This window comes from Ziziphus jujuba, chromosome 10, assembly GCF_031755915.1.
Source record: "Ziziphus jujuba cultivar Dongzao chromosome 10, ASM3175591v1".
Classification (NCBI taxonomy): domain Eukaryota; kingdom Viridiplantae; phylum Streptophyta; class Magnoliopsida; order Rosales; family Rhamnaceae; genus Ziziphus; species Ziziphus jujuba.
This window is the reverse complement of record NC_083388.1, coordinates 9,677,583-9,698,723: the sequence shown is the minus strand read 5'-3', so window position 1 is coordinate 9,698,723 and position 21,141 is coordinate 9,677,583. Positions and strand designations below refer to the sequence as shown.

Below are 21,141 nucleotides of genomic sequence, written 5' to 3'. Positions count from 1 at the left end.
TGTCCGTTGAAAGACAAACCCTTTGCTTCCTCAATGAAAATACACTCTTCAAAACTTTTTTCTCATCTAAGTACAATTGAAACACATCTTTAGAAATTTTTATGCAAGATGGTGTTCATACTCAAGGTTCAAAGCATAACAAAACTTTATAAACTCTTCCCCTTGAACATGGCTAAATGGCAACTCATTGATGATGATCATTTGTGCACATGCAAGCCTACATGTACTACCACTTTCAAAGGCAAGAATTTGTTACTTTTTATCTATCGTCCTATTAAGGTATTTTTTGCATTGGTTCATCAAATGATTTGGCAACATACTAGTTTCACACATCTTGGTATTACATGCATAATCTACCCCATAATATTTACATCTACACCTTGGATTATTTGGATCAGTATTTGGAATTTTTTTAAAATGCTCCCAAACCAAGGATGGAACCCTAGAAGGTTTTCTCTATTTAGTTTTATATGGTTTATTTGATTATGAAGGTTAAGACTCAGCTCTTTCTAATACATTTAGATATTTTTCTGATTTATTAATATCATACAAATCATGATGATTCTTATAAATCTAGAATCTATTAAAAACAAAATAATCTATTGAAAAACATATAAAAAAAAAAAAAAAGAAAGTATAACCATATTTCATGCACAATCATATCTTCACATATAAATTATAAAAATGTCAAAACCAGATTTTCATAGCAACTTCATAGCAATCAAATCACACATAATTCACTTTACAAGCTTCACAACCATCACTTTCATAGCCTAAGCTTCACTACACTTTTCAAAAGTAAATTTTCACCTTTCCATTTCCAATAAACTTCAAATTTCACAAATTGATCCAAAAATAATAAGAAAAATATTAACTAAAATGCTAAGTGATTTATCTCCAGACAATAGACAAATATGCTAGTTTGTGATTCTGGAATGAAATGAAGAAGAGAAACTCTGTTGAATAATTCAATTTCATCTACCAAACAGGGAAAAAAAAAAAAAGCCATAAGAACTAAGAAAAAAGACTACAACTATTTTCTTTTATTATTTTATTTATTAAAATATATTATTATATATGGATAGTGGGGCCATTATCTAGAATGAATGATAGGCATATATGAGCATATCAAAGTATACACTAAGACCAATACCAACCTGATACATCCAAAGAGGTTGTGAAGAGTATATTCTTGGAGTTTAACAAACATTCATAATGCTGCCTATCATTTTTCTTTTCACTTCTTTCATTTTATCTTTCAATAATCGATTATATATAGATATATATATATATATATATATATATATATATATATATATATTTATATATATTTATATATATGCTCATGTATTGTTTCTTTAATGCCTTACCAATTATATGGTGATATTGTTCCTACTTAAAATTTGGAAAAAGAAAAAAAAACCAAAATTTCTGAAAGTTTAAAAAAGAAAAGGCCTCCAAAGGTAAAATAATTTTGTGTATTAATTATTATTTAAAAAAGGGGGAAAAGAAAAAAGGAAATAGTAAATGGTGGTCCAAAGGTTCTAGTATTGGCATGGCCTCAACAAAGTAATGGTTAGGCGGCTAAAAAGTTTTGGATACTTTTTTCATGTTAACCTCAGCAACCATTAAAAAAATATCATTTTTCAATTCATAAGATCTAGAAAAAAGGCCGGTCTAAAAATTGGACTACACAAGTTTTCAGTAAGATAATAATATGCAAAAATAAGACACTAACAAATACCTCCACCTATCACTGCCATTTTCATCTTTTTTTGATTTTTTTTTTATAAACTTATTTTTCACTCAGCTTTTTCACTTCTACCTCTACATTTCTCTTTTGTATTATATATATACAAGGGAAAAAAAGAGGCGCACACACATAATTTTTTAAGCTTGAAAAAAAATGCTCATGAGAAAATCTGATAAGCAAAGAATCCAGCTTTCACAGAGAAACAAACAACAATATAATAAGAAAATAGCAATTATATTTTATTTTTTCATCAATTAAACTTTTATACAGATTGACCCTTTAGGTAGGTAGAGTTCAAAGGTTCAATTGGACAATTAAGGTTCTAATGAGAAAGAACTAGTATTTATCAGTATTAAGCATCCCTTTTCTTGCTTTTGTTCCAACCTTACAGTGAGAAGAAAATACCCATTTAGCTGCAAGAAGGTTGTCAACCAGAAGGGAAGGAGGGACTGTGTGCTTTGAACAGCTTGCAAAGGTGGCTGACGGTGAGGACTGAGAAGTGTGATTTGGTGGTGGCTGGCTGGTGATGAAGTTATGCTTCATGGCTGTGGGGGTTGTTTGTGATAGTGTTGTGCCTCCTGGCCATGGGATTGCTTGGTGGCATCATAAATGGTGGCGTTGGGAGTTGGCATTGCTGGTTATGGCAATGCCATTGGGAGTTCAATGGCTGCCTTGCTTGTTGGTGTAGTGGTGGTTAGGTTGGTTGTTGGGGTTTCAAACGTGTTTTATGAAATGGAATTAGATCCAATGGTGGGGATTAGATGGGGGAAAATTTAGGACATACATAATTTTAATAAAAATAATTTTTAATACACTTTTTATTTTATATACCATATTTTATAAATAAAACAAAATGTTCAAGTTGCATTGAGTAAGGATCGATTCGGTGCAGGTTGGATTGGGTAAAGTTTCACCCAACCTGTGTTTTTTTTGTGCATTTAACCTAATCGACCTGATTTTTTAATTAAAACCAAATCAAAGCAAACCAAATACTTCGGTTTGGTTGGTTCAGTTTGGGTTTTGCCCACTCCTCGTTTCTCCATAATATATATATATATATATTCTAAGAGGTAAGAGTCAAATCTTGGATTTTATAAATTTGGGGTAATAAATGGAGAATAAGGTCAACTCATTTTATTTTCCCAAATTTAATTTTGATCGTTAATAAGGTTCAATGGTCTTGGATAGAAGCCTCATTGTATATTTAGATACGATTGAAACTGAGAAAAGAGAAATATTATTTTAGTGGCAATAAATAATTTAGACAAAAAATAAATGGTATTTATATATAAAAATGCTTTAAAAGTTTTTAAAATGACAAATATAAACCATTAGATTAAATTATAGAAAAAAAACTCCCTTCTATTTAAAGACTTTGTGAACCTGATATGTAAAATAATAATAATACTAATAAATAATAGATACAAACTTTAAATAAGTAGGATAGTGTAGTTGCTTTCTTTAAGCCACACCACAAAATCAAGAACTCCAAATGGGCCTTTTTGGTAAGTAGAACTAACAGTGTGGGATAAACTGAAAGGCGGGTTACCATGCCCAACTGCATGTTAATGTACAACCCACAAAGGATGTATGTCGATTAAGATAGCAAGACAGTGGTCGTGGAAGTCAAAATCCGCTAAAGGGTTTTCAACTTACTTGGCAAATCAATTGGCCCCAAAAATGGATGCGATCTGTACTTGGTTGTCAAGGCAAGAGCCAAGCCCCGATAAGTAGGAGTGCACAATGGTCACCTCAAAGCTTGGCACTGTCAAGAAAACTATCTAGAGTTTCTATGTGACTCAATAAAATAATCATTGTTAAGATTTATTTTTAAAAGGAAAAATCATTCTCAATTGTTATTAAAATTATTATTATTATTTTTTTATCATTTACAATAATTTTCACTGTATTTTGAATTCACAACCTTCTAAATATAAATGTAAAGTAAATAGCATAGCAACAATTATACTAGCAATAATTGTTATTATTTTTGTTAAAGGAAACAAATATATACACATAATTAGTTAATTGAAATTTTAAAGAATGGTTTTTGAGTTAAATATCAATAAATATTCATACCATATAAATTGAAACCTTTCAGATTTTATGTTTTGTAAATAGTAATCTATAAAGTCATTGAAAATGCTCTAAATATTTCACTACTAACCAAGGGCTAGGAAAATAAATTCATAGAAAACTAATTCTTGAAAAATTTATTTATGAAATTTCTTTTAAAAATTTTTTAACTTAAAAAGAACCACTTTCCACCCTATTTTCATTATGATTTCTATCCTATGGAAATCTTTGATTTTTAGGACATTTTAACATTCCAAGGATTTTAAATTTACACCAAGTTTGATCGGCCATTGTATTTCCATTTTCATTATATTTAAAAAAATAAATAAATAAAGGGCGGTTACATTTTGATCTTATCTATAATAAGCATAGGCAGACCCATGTGGGGTGTGCCCTCCTCAATTTTTTTTTTCCGTTTTAATATTTTCAGTTATTTTTTTAATTTACAATCCCCAAAACTATAATAATGCCCCCCTCATCTTGCATATATATATATATATATATATATTTATTCCCATTTATTTTGGTTTAATTTGCTTCCCAGTTATAAATATTTTTATTCATTTATCTCTCATTTATAATCAAATTTATTATAATTATAAGGGAAAATTCTAGCTAGATGCTCTCATATTAAGGAAATATACGAAATAAACCTTAAGATTTGTAAAATTTCAATCGCCACTCTTACAGAATGATTCATCCTTTCAAATTTTTTCTCTTGCCTACGTAGCATATTGAAATGACATTCATACCCATGTTTCATTAGTTGATGTAAAAGTTGGGATTAAAAAATTGTTGAAATTCAAAAAAATGTTGAAATAATGGTTAGGGAGAAAGCCAGGTGTTGGAGGTAAGCTCTATTCGGCTTGCTCACTCTTCACCCACCATAGATGGACTATTCTACTCATCTTCCAGTTCTGCTACCACATCTTCCTCTTCGCTTTCTCTCTCCTTTCCATTGTTGTGGTGGTCTTCACGAAAAAGAAAATTTTTAATATATATTCAATGTAAAATAAATTATTAAAAGTATTTAGGGTCGCATTTGGCTCCCTCCTGAAACTTCTTGAACCATCTATCCAAAATATCCAAGAGAACCACCAATTTGCTCCAATCAACCCCACAAAATGACTGTATGAAATTGAACATGTTCTCTCCCACCTTCATTGCCAACCTCTCGATCTTTTTCGAGGAGACCACATCCAGGGACTGTAGGGTGGCCAAATCCTCCACGGAGACCTCAATCTTTGCTAAGAGCGGGATGACGTTGGTGTTGAGTTGGAACTGACCGCGGGGCTTTGGCTAAAGGAGAGGGGAACGAAGCATGCCTTATAAGACTGTAGATACTTTTCCCTTGTGGATGCGTTTTAAACCCATGATGGCTGGGTTGTAAGAGGATTCATCCTTATAAAGTTGTGGATACCTTTCCCTTGTGGACGTGTTTTAAACTTGTAAGGCTGGGTTATAAGAGGATTTCTCAGTACCAAAGCGGACAATATTCACATGCGGGTGGTCTGGATTGTTACAGAGGATGGCAGAGGGATGGGAAACGGCGACGACATTAGAGAAGAGGAAAGGGGATTCTAGTGACGGGATATAGACAGTAAAAGCTTTGTCTGCTGGGAGAGAGAAGTTGTTGATGAGGAAAATGCAGACCTCGCAGATTTGATCATAGGCTTCATTGACGAAATGGCAGAGATATCCATTGTAGGTTAAAAGAAAAAAAAAGTAAAAAAATCCCACATTCTTTTATGCTAAAAAGAAGAAAAAAAAATCTCACATAATGAGAGCTAGAGACTTCTTTAACACGATATGTACATTGCTCAAGCCTTTTTCAACGTCATTTCAAGTATAAAACCCACCTTTTTAATATAAAATTATCTTATTATCTATTTTCAGTTAAAATCTAATGGAAAAACTTAATGGTAGGGGAAGTAAATGGAATCATACAAAACTAAGGGTAATATCTATAATTATACTAAAGGTGAAGGGGTCTAAATGAAATTAAATTATAATATTCATCTATAATATTTTAGCAATATAATATTTTATAATTAATTTCTCTAATTAAAATGAAAATGACCTCTTTATGTTGATTTTGATTTTGATTAGAGAGAAAAAAAAATTTTTTTGAGGGAAAACATTAGAGATAAGTTAAGCCGCAACTTTTTTTTTTTTTTCCTTAGTTTCAGTGGCACTCATTTATATTGAATTTTTTTAAAAAAAGAAAATTACAAATTCAAAATTTTGTTCCTTTCGTTTTTCTAAAGGAGTAAATTTATTTTTTTAATAAAAATTATTTTATAAAAAAATTAGGGAAAACAAATTAATTAGTAAGTGTTCTAATTAGTTTGACTTGCATTATAACAAAAAAAAAAACATTTGTATATGTACTTTTATATTTTTGTTTCTTTGGTATGGTGCCCATCTAAAAAATATTTTCTAGTCCGCCACTAATGATAAGCATCATAGATAAAATCTATGACTGAGATTATGATGTCCTTCTAAAATCTTTTTTTCTATAATAAGTTCTATTACCTCGCATAGTTCAATTTACTGTTAGAATCAATATCAACGTTACATGTGCACATTAAAACAATATCAATATCAATACCAATGTTTTTTAAAGGAAAAAATGTCCATTTATGACTTATACCGTGAAACTCATCTTTAATTCAATAGTAAAATAATAATAATAATAATAATAATAACAACAATATCATCAAGATATTTATTAATTAAACATATTTGTGGTTAAAAGTATAAGATTAAACAATTCAAATATGTTTAGAAATATATGATTAAACATCTTAAATTTATTTAAAAATATGTTATCGAACATTTTTAGATATGAATATCTCAAATGTATTTAGAAGTATGCGACTAAACAGTTAAATGCATTTAGAAGTATGCGACTGGACGTTTTAAGATACGACCATTTTAAATATGTTCAAAAGTATACGGCTGAACGTTTTAAATATGTTCAAACGTATACTATCGAATATCTTTTTAGACTTTCATAATTTTGAGACTGAACATTCTAACGAATACATCTTTTCATTGCCCAAAATTGTTCTAATCGGAAAGAATATTTATGAAATTTTCATAATTATCGGTTTCATCAAAAAATGTTGTGAAGAGTTTTTGTAAAGTAGTATTTGATTTGTAAGGATTTGTGGGGGAAAAAAAATTTTTTTTGACTTAATTAAAATTATATAAATTGTGGATATTTGAGATATTAAAAATATTTTATATTTTATATATATTTAAATTATAATGTGAAAAGAACTATACTGAATAGAGTTTATTTAATATTGTGAAAAGAGCTCTTAACAAAATATATAAATATGAGTTGCCAAACCCCATGCTCACTGTGATTGATCTATATATACAATTCTTTCATTCAACGGAATGTATAGAGGGGGTACTTACCAAAATGCCTAAACTAAACCTAGTTATGACGGAAAAATTGACCCATCCTTGTGCTTAAGGCTAAGAAGTTATAAGAGGTGGTTTTTGTTTTGAAAGCCAAAAGTGGAAAACAAAATCGATTCTGACTGAGATAAGGATGTCCTTCTAAGATCTTTTTGTCTATAATCGGTTTTATTATTTCGCATAATTCAATTTACCTTTTTTATTTTTTTATTTTTAACTTTTTATAAATAGTATAATTTACTATTAGATCAATACCAATATTACATTTGCACATTGTTTCCAATGTTTTTCAAGGGGAAAATGTACATTATTGACTTTAGTTTATAATGAAACTCGTCCTTAATTCGAGTGTTAAAAAAAAAAAACAAACAACAATAATAACGACATGAAGCATGGTGGATTAAACCTATAAATATGAGTTGCAAAATCCAAGGTTTTAAATATATGAAATTTCCATCGAAATTTTTTCGAAATTTTTATTTTTTCAAAGAGGTCAAAAAAATTTATTTCTCAAATAGAAACGGATAAAATTTCCATAATATATATCAAAATTTTTAAGAAATTTTTTATCAAAATATCTATATCAAATCATTGACAATTTAGTTAAAAAAAAAAAAATCCATAGTATCCATCGAAATTTTAAAAATTTTCATATAAATTTTTGAAATTTTCATGAAAATTTTGGAAATATCTAAGAAATTTTGTTTACCAAAAATACATAAATATTATTGATATTTAGTATATTATTTTACCAAATTAAGTTTAGTGATTTTTTTTCTTGCCTTTTAATTATATTTTAAATATTTAATGATATAAATAAAACGGAGTGAATTAAATTGAATAACTTTTATAGATTCTATTTATTGATAAAGTATATATATACTTGCTATGTATTTATATAAAATGAATTTATTAGAATCCTATAATTACAAATTAATAGTAAGAATGGAAAATACTAAAGTGGAAATACAATATTATGTAGAATTAATATTGATAGTATTTAAATTAATAACATTAAGCAAATAAAAATTAAAAGATGATAGAATATATTATGTTAAACATTAAAGACAACTATATTTAATACGTGATATTTATAGTTGACATATTAATATTTTCATGAAAAATTATCAAGGAGATATATCTTTTAATAATTATTTTTTATATTTCACATCTTAAAATGAAAACAAGAAAGAAACCAACAGTTTTCAACCGCCTAAAAATTCTACAAGTATTAAGATAATATTTACAAAATATAATGTAATTATAATAATTATTTTATCTTAATTAATAAATAATTTTTATCAAATATATATATTTTTATTATTAATAATTTATTTACGATCATTATTGTTTATTATAAATTAAATTGATTAAGAAAATATAATTTTTATTCTATATTTTTATAATTTTTATAATTAATTTATTAAATAAATTAATTTTAAAATTTTAATAAAAAAATTATTTTTTACAATAAATTTTCAACATTTTTTTATGAACTTTTATCTATATTTATATTTCATTAATTATAACAAGAGTATTTACCAAAATGCCTAATCCAAACCCGGTTGTGATGGGAAAATGACACCCATCTACTCGTGCGTGGCTCTTTCTTGTGCTTAGGGTTAAGAACTTAAAAGGAGGTTCTTTTTGTTTTGAAAGCCAAAAGTAGAAAACAAAAGAAAGGGTTTAGGGTAACACCCGTAATAAAGCGAAACCTTACACGTGACAAAGCAGACCAACACATGTAACGAAAAGAAGGCAAACCGCGCGGCCGATAAAAAGAACCAAAAAAAAAAAAAAAAAAAAAACAAAACAAAAAGTTTCGTGTTTGTCTCTTTTTCGAAATGCTTAACCTGACCATTCAATTTTTTTTAATTTTTTTATTTGATAAATAAAACTTGACCTGACCATTCCTTGTTGGACTTCTGCCTCCTCTCTGTATCTCTGTCTGGTAGCACCGTACCCCCTCAGATATTCTCCAGAGATTCGGTCCAAACCCCTTTTTTTTTTTTTTTTTTTTACACCAAAAGAGGAGCTCTAGAGCGTACTGCGCACCCTCCTTGGATCCTTGCCCAATATCTTAAACCTCATAATGATAAAAAAAAAAACAAAAGATAATAGCCATATTTAAATATTAATTATTTTATTTTATGAAACCCATCATTCAACATGTAAAAAAATACAAACTTTTACATTATCAAAATAAAAAGGAGTGCTGGCAAGTATTTTACAGTATGTACACACATATATGATAAATCTACAGTCTTTGTTGAAACAAATATTTTATTTAGAATCTTAATTTTTATTTAATTATTTTTTAATTATATTTAAACTAATATTTTTTAAAATATTATTATTAACCTTTTATTACTTATTAATTTTAATAGTTTAAAAGTTAAAATATTATTTTTTACAATATATTTAATTATAAAATATTAATTTTTTAACCTTTTTTTTTATAAAAATTAACAGATAAATCGATTTTGATATAAAAAAAAATTAGGAGATTAATAATAGTATTCGAAAATATAGGTCTTAATATAATTATATATTAAAAATTTGCCCTTTCTAAAACAGCATGCGTTGCTGTTTTTATTTTAGCTCTTGTTCATAGAGCTACGCATTTTATCTTCGTCCTTATCCTTTTAGTACTTTCGACTTTTTATCACTTTTTAGGAGCTTAAACAAAACCAGAACACGGAACGATTTAAAAAATGTTCAAAAACCTATACCTATCTGGCATTATTTTAGTTTCATGAAAGCGTATCTCAGTCCAAATAAACTAATATAAAGGCGTCTTCTTTAAACCCTCTTTCAGTGAGGGTTGATTGACCAATAATATTACACAAAAATATTAAACAAACAGACACATATCCAAACACACAGAAAAAAAAATTAATTAGGTAGATACAAGCTAAATACCTTAATTAATTCCTTACAGATCCATTAACAACCATATCCAAACACATCCATAAAACATACAACCCAAATTCCTTTTTTCCTTTTATTTAAAAATCAAGACCCGGATCAACTTTCATTGGATCACCAAGTGACTTGCAGTAGTAGGAGTGGTAATAGTACTGCTTCAGTGGCAAAAGATGACCTTCAGCTCACGTGGCGAAGAGCACTCGTGCATGAGCGACGGGCTATCGTGGGCGTAAGTAAAAGTAGCGGGACAAGCATGCTTGAAGAACTGTGAGTAGTTGGAGGCTCTACAAGTCTGCGGACTATTGTAGTGGTTCCTGCAACATAACTCGTCCGTGCCGAAAGCTTCGCAAGCGCTCTTGCAAGCCACGACCGGACCGTGAACCGGAGGGCTCCGCAGCTGCAAACTCTCGGGACACGTGGCGAGCAGATTGGCTCGGCAACCGACCACCGGACAAACCCCTTTCCCCTCGTGCGGCGTCACCGTCATCGGCAGGTTGAAGCCGTCGACCAGGCTGACACCGTAGGAGGTGAAGTCGTTGTGGCCGTGGTGCAGTGTGATCTGGACCAGCGTCGCCGGAGTTTTGCCTCCGGCGCCGTTGCATTCGATTTTGCCGCCGCAGTCGCCGGTGGCGCAGGAGAAGCGGTTGTTGGAGTACGTGCAGCCCGTTCTGGCCCAGATCCGACCCGACCAGTAGTGGTTCGGAGCGGGGAAGGAGCGGTGGGTGAGTGTGTGGAGAGCGAAACCGCCGCGCTCCAGGACGTCGTGGCCGGAGTTGGGCTGGATGGCCGGCCAGACAGTGAAAGGACAGTTGTTGACCAGGGTCAATATCATTGCAGGGTTGGTAGCGTGGCAGATAGTGCAGAGGATCAGAAAGGTGGTGAGAAGGAAAGCTAGTGAGACAGATGAAGCCATTCTTTTTTTTTTTTTTTTTTTTCTCTCTCTCTCAGTCTCTCTATCTCTTTCGGGTGTGAAGGTAATGGGAGGTGGTGGACTGGGCTTTATACGCGTAGGAGGGCACGGTTTGATTGATATGTTTGAAAAAAGGAAGCTTTATCTCGTTTTTAAAATGTCGAAAAGACTGATTTGCCCTTGGATTTAAAACGAGATAATAGGACCATTTGTACGGTGAAACGCATGGTTTTGGAAGACGCAGTGGTTTGCCTTTTTTTCATTTCATCTTATGAATTATAGTATATTTGACATTTTATTTCTTAAACGTTACAAATAAAAATAAAACAAACAAATAAACTTTCTCATTGTCCTTGTCCTTTAAACTTTTTTTTATTCAATTAAATTCAACTATGTATTTTAAAAAATGAAATTAATCTTACACAATTTATTTAACTCTATTTAAAATCTATTTTTATTTTGGATTGTGTATAGTTATGTGATTAACTTATGTGACAAATTTATTAGAGATAATACCATGATTAGACTAAACTAATTATAGGTAAATAATAATTTCGGGGCAATATAAAAGATTGTATGTATATATATTTTCCTATAGTATTTAGACACGTGCATCCATGTTATTTTGGACACTGAAGGACTATATTCCATGACTTAGGTGTGATCTAAAACTTACGCTAGGGGTGTACGGCCATTAAAGCATGATTGTGTATGCATATAGCTTCTCTACTATATGTATATCATACAATTTTAACGGATTGCGTGCAATCAAAAGAAATGATTATTTGTAACCTATAACAAATATATTATGGTAGAACTTTTTAATATGTATATATACCAATATGGTTCTTTTATCTTAAATATATATCTAAACTAGTTCTTCCCTAAACATATAATATCAACAATAATGTGGTTCTTTATTAGGTGTCCTTTGGTAATTCGTTTGTCTGTTTGTTAGTTTTTTTTTTTTTTTTTGGATTTTTGAATTTTCTACTTAATTGTATATAGTTTATTTATTTTAAATAGATGCTAGTTAATGCTGGTTACAGTTTTTATTGGCATCTCAGCTATAATTTTAAATGAGGGAAAAAAAAAAAAAAACAACATACACAGCAAATTAAAAATCATTTAGAATTATGTTAGTTTTTACTGTTTACTTTGTTGTTGTTGTTGCTTTTTTCTTTTCCCCCCCTTCCTTTCTTTCCTTTAGATGAATAGTTATTTGAATTTCTGTTGAACTCTAATTACCATCAATACTAGCAAATATATGAACAAAGCAAATTATATGTAATTAAGCAAAAAAATTAAAATAAAAAACTATACCAGATGACATTAACAATAAGGATCTACCATCCTAATGAAAAATCAACAATGTAAAATGAATAGTCTGATAGAAACAATTATTAATAGTTTACTAAACCGCTTTTAAACAAACAGAAGTAATTACATCTCATTTTATGAATTATAATATATATGACACTTTATTCTTTAAACTTTAAAATAAAATAAAATAAACAAATAAACTTTCACATTGTCCTCGTCCTTTGAACTATTTTTACTTCAATTAAGTTTAATTATTTATTTAAAAAAATGAATTTAATTAAATTATTCATACACAATTTATTTAACTTTATTTAGAAACTATATTTATTTTGGATAGTGTATGATTATGTGATTAACTAATGTGACGAGTTTATTAGAGATAATAGCATGATTAGACTAAAATAATTATAGGAAAATAATAGTTTCGGGACAATATATATATATAAGGTACAATATAAAATATTGGTAATATGGGCCAAAAAGCAAGAGGGAGAATAATAATGGGGATAAAATATAATTATCCCTTGTTATAACTGCCAAAATAACAATGTATTCTGTTGTACTGTTTTCTAATTATATTTGTTTTTGTTTTGAGGAAACTTTCGCCCCACAAACCACGCTCATAAACGTATAATTTAAAAAAAAAAATGCATGTAAATGTAATATAATATAAGTAATATATATACATAATATTCCTAGTTTGTTGGTGGAATAGTTTCATAGTAAAGTTTTTTTTTTTTGGGAAAGTAAGTTTGATAGTAAAGTTAAACCATAAAGGCATTAATTTCATAGGAAATCTACTAAGGTCTGTTTATTTTCTTTTTGATAAAAACTAAGGTCTGTTTATTTGAATGATGTAATTCAATAGCAAATTATAAAATAAAATTAAAAAACTATAAAACACATAAATATAAAAAATAATCCAATATAAAAGTACCAAATAAATGAGCTAGAAAACTGATTGAAAGGGGGGAGAGAGAGAGAGAAACAGGTGGGTTATATTAAATTAGAAAAATAGTTGGATAAAAACTAAACTAAACCAAACCAGTTTAAGTACCAAACCAGAATCTCAATGTAAGTCAGATATGAGGGCAGACTAAGCCAAAACTAGGGGACAGATCTGATGGTTAGGATTTCCTGCTACAAGTGGTAGAAAACGATGTACGACAAGCCGTTTACAGGAGCATGGAGAAATAAATAATATTATTTTATTGGCAGGAGGAAATTTGAAGTCGTAGTGAGCAGGCAGAGAAAGCAAGCAGGTTAGTTCGTTTCGTAGGGCACTAAAAACAGGAATAATTGGAAAACGGTGTCGTAATATGTCGGAGGAAAGCAAGGGATTAGCATTGCATTCGAGGCAAACTGTCACGACAAACACGTCGGCGCAAAAGAGGATAAGTTACACCGTTTACGAGGATACTTGTCGGTTTGTTCTTTGTAGCTTGCATAATAATCATTTTCAAATTTACCTTTTTTCCTCGTTACATCACCCTTCATCATCATAATTCCGACTCTTTTTCCACAGAAATTTTTTTCCTGTGGCTATCCTTTTATGCCTTTCATTCATGTCAGATTAACATTTTGAAATTTTGAAAATTTGAAATTGCTCACATGTATTATTGATAGATAGTTCAATCGAAGTTTTTTTCTTTTTCTCTTTTTTGGGTATTTGTGCAATGGAATAGGTGTGAGAAAAAGTATAAAATTTTTATTTCAACCAAAAAATATATATATATATAAAATTTGAAATCCTTTAAAACAAAATATATTATATTTATAGAATTATATATTAGGTATATTCAGGTCTTGTTCGGATATTGGTCACAGCAAGCATCACTTTCTTCATTGGATGGGTTCAGGCTTGCTTGTCTCGTTCTCATATTGGAAGGCGAGGTTTGGAACCCTCTAGGAACTGAATCGCTAGAAAGATTTCTTCTTTCGTGTAAACCAAGTGGGCCCTAAACCAAAGCTTTGATTGCAGCGTTTCCCCCTTATTGTTAGCCCTTTTACCATACACCACTTTGAATGGTTACTTCCCCTTTTACTTAACATAGGCGGATTCACATCGTTTTCATAGGCAAACTCTGCAGTTGGAAGAACTTATTCCCTCTTACTCGGTCTCCCTTGCACTAAGCTCTTTAGCAAGTTTTCCAGTAAATCGACGACTGAAGTCTGGCTGTCCTGAGTGATAAGCACTACTAAACCTCAGTTCCGTGCCTAGCCTAATTTCTTCCATAGCACCCTCTATCAGAGGGCAGACTGATAATTTTAATAAATTTAAAAGATTTTAAAAATTTAAAGATATTCTGTTAAAATTTTTATAGAATTTATTAAAATTTTATAGTATTTAATTTAAAATTTTATAGAATTTATAAAAATTTAATGGTATTCAATTATAATTTTTTAAAAGTCTATAAAAATTCATTAGTATTCAAAAATTTATTAATTTGAAACGATTTTACAAATTAATGAATTTAATTGGATTTTAAAATGCTAGATATAAATATTTAAGGCTTTCACAAATCTAACCTCAATCCCATAGATTTCATAAGATTTTAGAACCCAATACTGAAAGAGATACTGCATTAAGATAGAACAAAGAACGAACTGACAAACCCAACTCGCCAGACAAACGGGCAGACGAAACAGACAGATCGACTGCAATCAAAACGGGCTCTCTCCACGTGCTTCCTTACTTGATCTGGGCTTCCGCGTGTGTTCAATTTTTTCTTCTTTTTTCTTTATGCTTTGTATGTGTCAGAGCCTGTTGTTCTTCAGAAAACATAAAAAAGAATAAACGAAAAGTAATTGGTTTAACTTTATTTTAATATAATATATAAAAATTTGATTTGACTTTTTAGACATATGTAGAACATAAGTGTAGGAATCCTATGAAGGAAGCCTTCAACCCACTTCAAAAAATTGATTAAATTTTATTTAATATAATATATATAAAAATTTGATTTGACTCATTGTACATATATAAAACATATAGAAAAAGAAGATTATAGGAAACCTCTAATCGGGCAGGATTCATTATTTGGTTGCTGTTGTGTAAGAAGAATATAGATTGGAAAAATATTTAACCATATTCCGCATTTGAATCAAAATCAAAGTTTATTGTGCCCTCATATTCTACATCTATTATAACATCAACTCTAGAACCTTTTAGAAAACAAAACCAGAAAAAGCAAAAAGAAAAAATTGCATTCTAAAAACTTTCATTATTAATCATATTTCTCAAAAATAGAATCCTAGTTCAAAATATACAATTTTACTATTAATTGATATTACACAAGAAATAACAAAAACAAAGTTCTCAACTTTCTAGAGAAATATGAATATTGCTAATATTGAAAATCAATTATCATTAATATCCTATAATACTATTTTTGCAAACTAACAATTTCTGAAATCTTGCAAAATAGCAAATCATTGAAGATCTTAGGATACCACCATGCTAGCATCTTAAGACACTCTATTTATAAAAGATATTATTTATGAAATCGAAACAAAATTTATGATTTATATCTCACACTTGGATTGCATCTTGTTTGAGATTCTTAAACAAAGAATAAATTATACATTAGGACTCCTCCTAGTAAGGATGAGGATGGTTCCATAAATATGGCTTCTAAGAAGCTATTTCTAATTTTTAAGGCTTAATACTATTTTTATAAATATTTGTTAATTTTTTGTAAATAGTACTTTAAGCCTTCTTCATAAAAACTTTAATAAAGATAAAAAAAAATAAAAAAATAAAAAAAAGATAGTCAAAAAGCTCTTAATAGAACTAAGTTGAACCACTGCTTCATGCAATCAACAATATGTATGTGTGGTTGCCAATATATATATACACACACACATTTAGATAGATATGTGTGACCATCAGTTACCCTTCAAACAATATAGCTAGATGATAAATACAATTTGACTTTATTCCATTCTAGTTGTTATCTTGTATATTAATGGATTTGTCTGAATAAAGTTGTCTTGTATGAACCAATATAATTCATGCCAACTAGTATGCTCGGAACCATCTTATTGAATCTTGTAATTCATTCATTCAAATATTGTTGGCTTAAAGTTTCTATATAAATTCATTTTATCCACATAAATCTTACAGGCTCCTTTTGCTTGTGTTCATGCACAACATCTGTTTAAGTTTCATTAATAAAATATATTTGATAAAATTTCCCAAAGATATGGTAGGATAATTTATTTCATATTGACTCATCCTCTATATAAATATCGATGTTGTGTTTTGATTTTTGGGTGTTTTTAATTTTCCACTTTGAAATATAGAATCTTGATTAGTTGAGCTAACTTTCTTGGATACTTTTGGTAGGTGCTTGGATTAGTTTGAGTTGGAATGTGAAGATCTTGATCTTATTTATTATATGCTTGATTTATAATATATATATGTATATGTATAAATATGAGTTTCAACTATTCATGGGCTTTATATATAGATATATATTATTACAATGGGAGATTCACAACGAAAAGGTAAAACTATATCTAACACATGGACCTCGCAAGAAAGTAATATGTTGTTGGAACTGATGGTTGGTGCTGCTAATCGTGGATGGCGTGATAGTAATGGTGTATTTAGCAAGCTAACTGTGGAAAGCAAGATACTTCCTAAGCTTAATGAAGCACTTAGGTGTAATAAGAATTATACTCAGTATCAGAGTCGATTGAAATGGTTTAAAACACGTTATCAAACATTTTCTCAACTTATGTGTTCCAACTCTGGTTTTGGATAGGACACAGCCATACAAAGATTCACTGTCACGAATGAAATATGGGATAACTACTTTAAGGTGAGATTATAAATTTTCATAAGAATGTAATTTGTATTATATCTTATATATTTTTTTAGTATTTTTATATGCTAACATAATATTATATTTATTTTATTTATTTATTTTTTATATTTGCCAGTCTCATCCAAATTAGAAACACCTTCGAACATACACTTTTGCTTACCTTGAAGATTTGAAAATTGTTGTTGAAAATGAAACTACCATTGGAAAAAACTCTATTGGATTGGGAGACGATACAGATGCAAGAATTTTGGGCAAGATGAAAGTACACATGTTATGATAGATAACTATGTATATGATGAGATTAACGAGGTATACGTGCAAACTCAATTCGATCTATCATACCAAGCACCTTCACTCGGATATAATGAACCATCAATGTCAAAGCTCGATCCAAATTTAGAAGCTCCCATGGAAAATATTGTTCAAAGAAAACGAACTAGAAGTAAATATGAAGGGAATACTCGTTCATTTGATTAGAATGCTACTCGAGTTGATATTCTAGAAAACATTTCTCATGGTTTGGATTCAATTGGAAAAATTACTATTGAAATTTGAGGAAATGTATAGTCTAATGAAGAGAAGAGAAGGAAAAAGAAAATTAATAAAAAAGAGAAGAAGAATGATATTTGGAATGCTATTAAGGAGACCCCAAATTTAGATAATCATGGTCGCTATAAAGCACTTGCTTTGATTTAGAAGATGGGAGTCAAAGATGCATTCTTGAAGATGTTATCTGAAAAGCGCTTAGAATGGATATCATTTAATATGGAATGAGTGCTAAAATATATATCTTTAGCTATTTGGATATTATTAACTAGTTTACGAAATAGGTTTTTAGTTTAAGTATATTTTTCTTTCTAGTTTGTTTATGTAAATTTTTTTTCCTTTGCTTTATTTTATTTTTCAGTTTGTATTGAATTGAATTTTTCATTAAAGTGTTTTTCCCCCTTCATGATATTACTATTTTTATTTCATTTTATATTTTTCTAATAATATTTGATGTTATGATTTAGATCAACAGAGAAAAGGGAATGAGAAGAAATGGGAGAAAGAGATACACAAGAAGATGGAGAATTTTATGAAACCATTAAATTAATATTATTGGCAATTCAAGCAATACTTGAGGTATTAAATGCACTAATGATTAGCATATGTGATAGATATATCGAACGTCCACTGGCTCGACAACCAATCACTCCTAAAGGGTATAATTATTTTCATAAAGTATTGAAAGAAGATCCTCAACATTTTCGACAATTATATAGAATATATCCTGATGTATTTTTGAAGCTATGTCCAATTATTAAAGAAAAAACACATTTGCAGGATACAAGATTCATTTACGTTGAAGAAATGCTTGCAACATTTTTACTTATCATAGGTCAAAATTCTCGCTATCGTATGACTTGTGAAACACTTAGTTGATTACATTTCACAATAAGCAAAAACTTCAATAATGTTTCGAGGGCTTTGAACACAATAGTACCAGATATGATGGTTAAACCAAAAATCTACAGTGCCAAGTAAAATAAGATAATATACAAAATTTTACATTTACTTCAAGGTAAGTAAAAGATGTTTTACCTATTTATTTTCTTTTGTAATAATAATAATTATTGTAATAGGTTTGTTATTATTAGTGTTGTAATTATTATTCTAACACCTTATGTTTTATGTCAATTATAAATTTTATTATTTCTTTTAGGATTGTATTGGAGCTATTGATGACACACATATACCAGCAACAATAAAGGGTCATGATGCAAGTAGCTATCATAATCGCCATGAAAAAATTTCACAAAACATATTAGTAGCTTGTAACTTTGATTTAGAGTTTATATACGAATTCATTGAATGGGAGCGTTCGGCTCATGATTCAAAATTGCTACATGATGCTTTATCAAGGAGGAATGGACTTAAAGTGCCACAAGGTATATATTATTTTATTATATATATATATATATTTTTTTTTTCAATATGTACTAATTTTTACAAAAATAGTATTTATGGATTAATTATTAAAATCTTATATTTTTAGGTAAATATTTTCTGGTGGATTGTGGATTTCCAAATCGTCGATAATTTTTAACTCCATTTTGAGGGATTCGATATCATTTGCAAGATTTTGCTAGGCTAGGCCGTCACCCTGAAACTGTAGTTGAATTGTTCAATCTCTGTCACTCTTCATTAAGAAATGTAATTGAGAAGATATTTGGTATATTCAAATCTAGATTCACAATCTTTAAGTCTACACCTCCATTTTCATTTAAGACACAAGCAGAGCTAGTTTTAGCTTGTGCAGGATTGCACAATTTTCTTTGCAAAAAATGTCACTCTGATGAGTTTCCGATAGAGCCAAATGATGAATCTCCATCATCGTTATTAACACAAGAAATTAAAAGAAATAATTTTGAAAAGTTGTTTGAAAGTCAAGAGCAACAACGAGAGAATGGTAATGAATGGAGAACTACAATTGTTTCAAATATGTGGACGGATGCCCAAAACGCAAGAAATCAAAGTAATAAGCGATGAGTTTTTTTTTTTTTTAAAAAAAATAAATAAAATTTTGCGTATAATAATAAATAATAGAGATGATACAAGACTATTTGATATATTTATCTAATTTTATTATAATTCATCTTATCAGTGTTGTTTTTTTTATTTTTCATTTTTTAATAATATTTCAAGGATGATATTATTAAATTTAATTTTCATGTATATGTTGTTTACCTATTTATTAATATTTGTTAATTTTTTCGATATTATAAATATCCAACAATGCTAATGGTATGATAAAATGAATAAATAAAAGTAATTAAAAAAAACTACTTATAGACTTATAGTATAGTTTTACAAAAATAAATTATATTATTCACCAAAATAGTAAAATAAATTATATTAAAAGTTTAAAATAATTAGAATTTTATAAAAATCTGTTAAAGTCTATAATATAAATCCCACAAATTCTATATAGGATTCTGATAAAATCCACATGAAATCTATAGAAATCCATTAAAATCCATGAATTCCATCAAATATATTAATTCTTTTAAAATCTATTAAAATCTTAATTGAACAAATTTTTTTATTTTTTATTTTTATATTTTTATAATTATTTTGATGTAATCAAATTATGGAGATCAATATTTATTATCATTTTTTTTTTCTTGTTGCATATAAATTCTGAACTCCAATCATGATTTTAATCACTTTTCCCTGACAAAAGTAATCAAAATTCTTTTCTTTTTTTTCCTAAATATTTAAAAGGGCTAACAAGGGGTAATGAACAAGCCAAGACATGCTGCGAAGAGGATGAATGGGAACATCTTTTATTATCTGAATCTGGATCCTTCTTCTCTTTAAGTGAAAATTTACCTTTTAATAATACTATATATATATATATATAATATATGAAGTATTGGTATCTAGGGTATATGTTCAAAAAAACAAAAATTCTAAATTAGAATATTAGTCGGCTATGAAAAAGCCCACATTCACAGCTATTTTGGTACGGATCCTCCCGTGGCCTAGATTTTTCAATCTATTTTTGGTCTAAAATATTCAATTATATATAATTAAACGTTGGAAAAGTTTTTTGTAATAAAAAAATAATTCAATACAACATGGTTCTATAAACATTTTAATTATTAAAATATCTATATTATTTCTCTCCTTTTGTTTTCAAATTTCAAATTGAACTATATTATAATTAAATTTTTTTATTATGTTTTTATTTTTTTATGAAAGGAACTTCAAGTAACAAAATGATAAATTTCAAAATTTAACACACATCACCAACTTATCATCATCTCAATTTTATTCAACAATATTAAAATTATAAAAATATTTATTAAATTTACTTATCAAATAAAATAATAGATGACATA

The 21,141-nt window shown here is 28.8% G+C and overlaps 3 protein-coding genes across 3 annotated transcripts; 1 reads left to right on the top strand and 2 right to left on the bottom strand.

Moving 5' to 3' along the window:
• Positions 1–4,849: 4,849 nt before the first annotated feature.
• LOC107411071 (uncharacterized) lies at positions 4,850–5,670 on the bottom strand. Its single transcript, XM_060812112.1, has 3 exons — positions 5,656–5,670; positions 5,330–5,572; positions 4,850–5,128 (listed from the first exon to the last, which is right to left on the bottom strand). The coding sequence occupies exons 1-3, from the start codon at positions 5,668–5,670 to the stop codon at positions 4,850–4,852; spliced, it is 537 nt and encodes a 178-aa protein (XP_060668095.1).
• Positions 5,671–10,348: 4,678 nt separating this feature from the next.
• On the bottom strand, positions 10,349–11,156 carry LOC107411073 (osmotin-like protein). Its single transcript, NM_001323855.1, is given in 1 exon segment — positions 10,349–11,156. A coding segment is annotated over 1 exon segment (754 nt), but the record flags the coding sequence as incomplete, so codon positions are not given.
• Positions 11,157–16,909: 5,753 nt separating this feature from the next.
• On the top strand, positions 16,910–19,786 carry LOC132799672 (uncharacterized). The gene is given in 5 exon segments (XM_060812111.1): positions 16,910–17,088; positions 17,192–17,248; positions 17,491–17,563; positions 18,960–19,156; positions 19,294–19,786. Coding segments are annotated over 5 exon segments (999 nt in total).
• Positions 19,787–21,141: the final 1,355 nt, after the last annotated feature.

What these genes read in the sequence shown, in the direction of transcription:
- LOC107411071 (XM_060812112.1), bottom strand. An exon ending in ACAATCCAGACCACCCGCAT is followed by an intron (nt 5,129 to 5,329) that starts GTGAATATTGTC and finishes CCTCTCCTTTAG; the next exon opens with CCAAAGCCCCGCGGTCAGTT.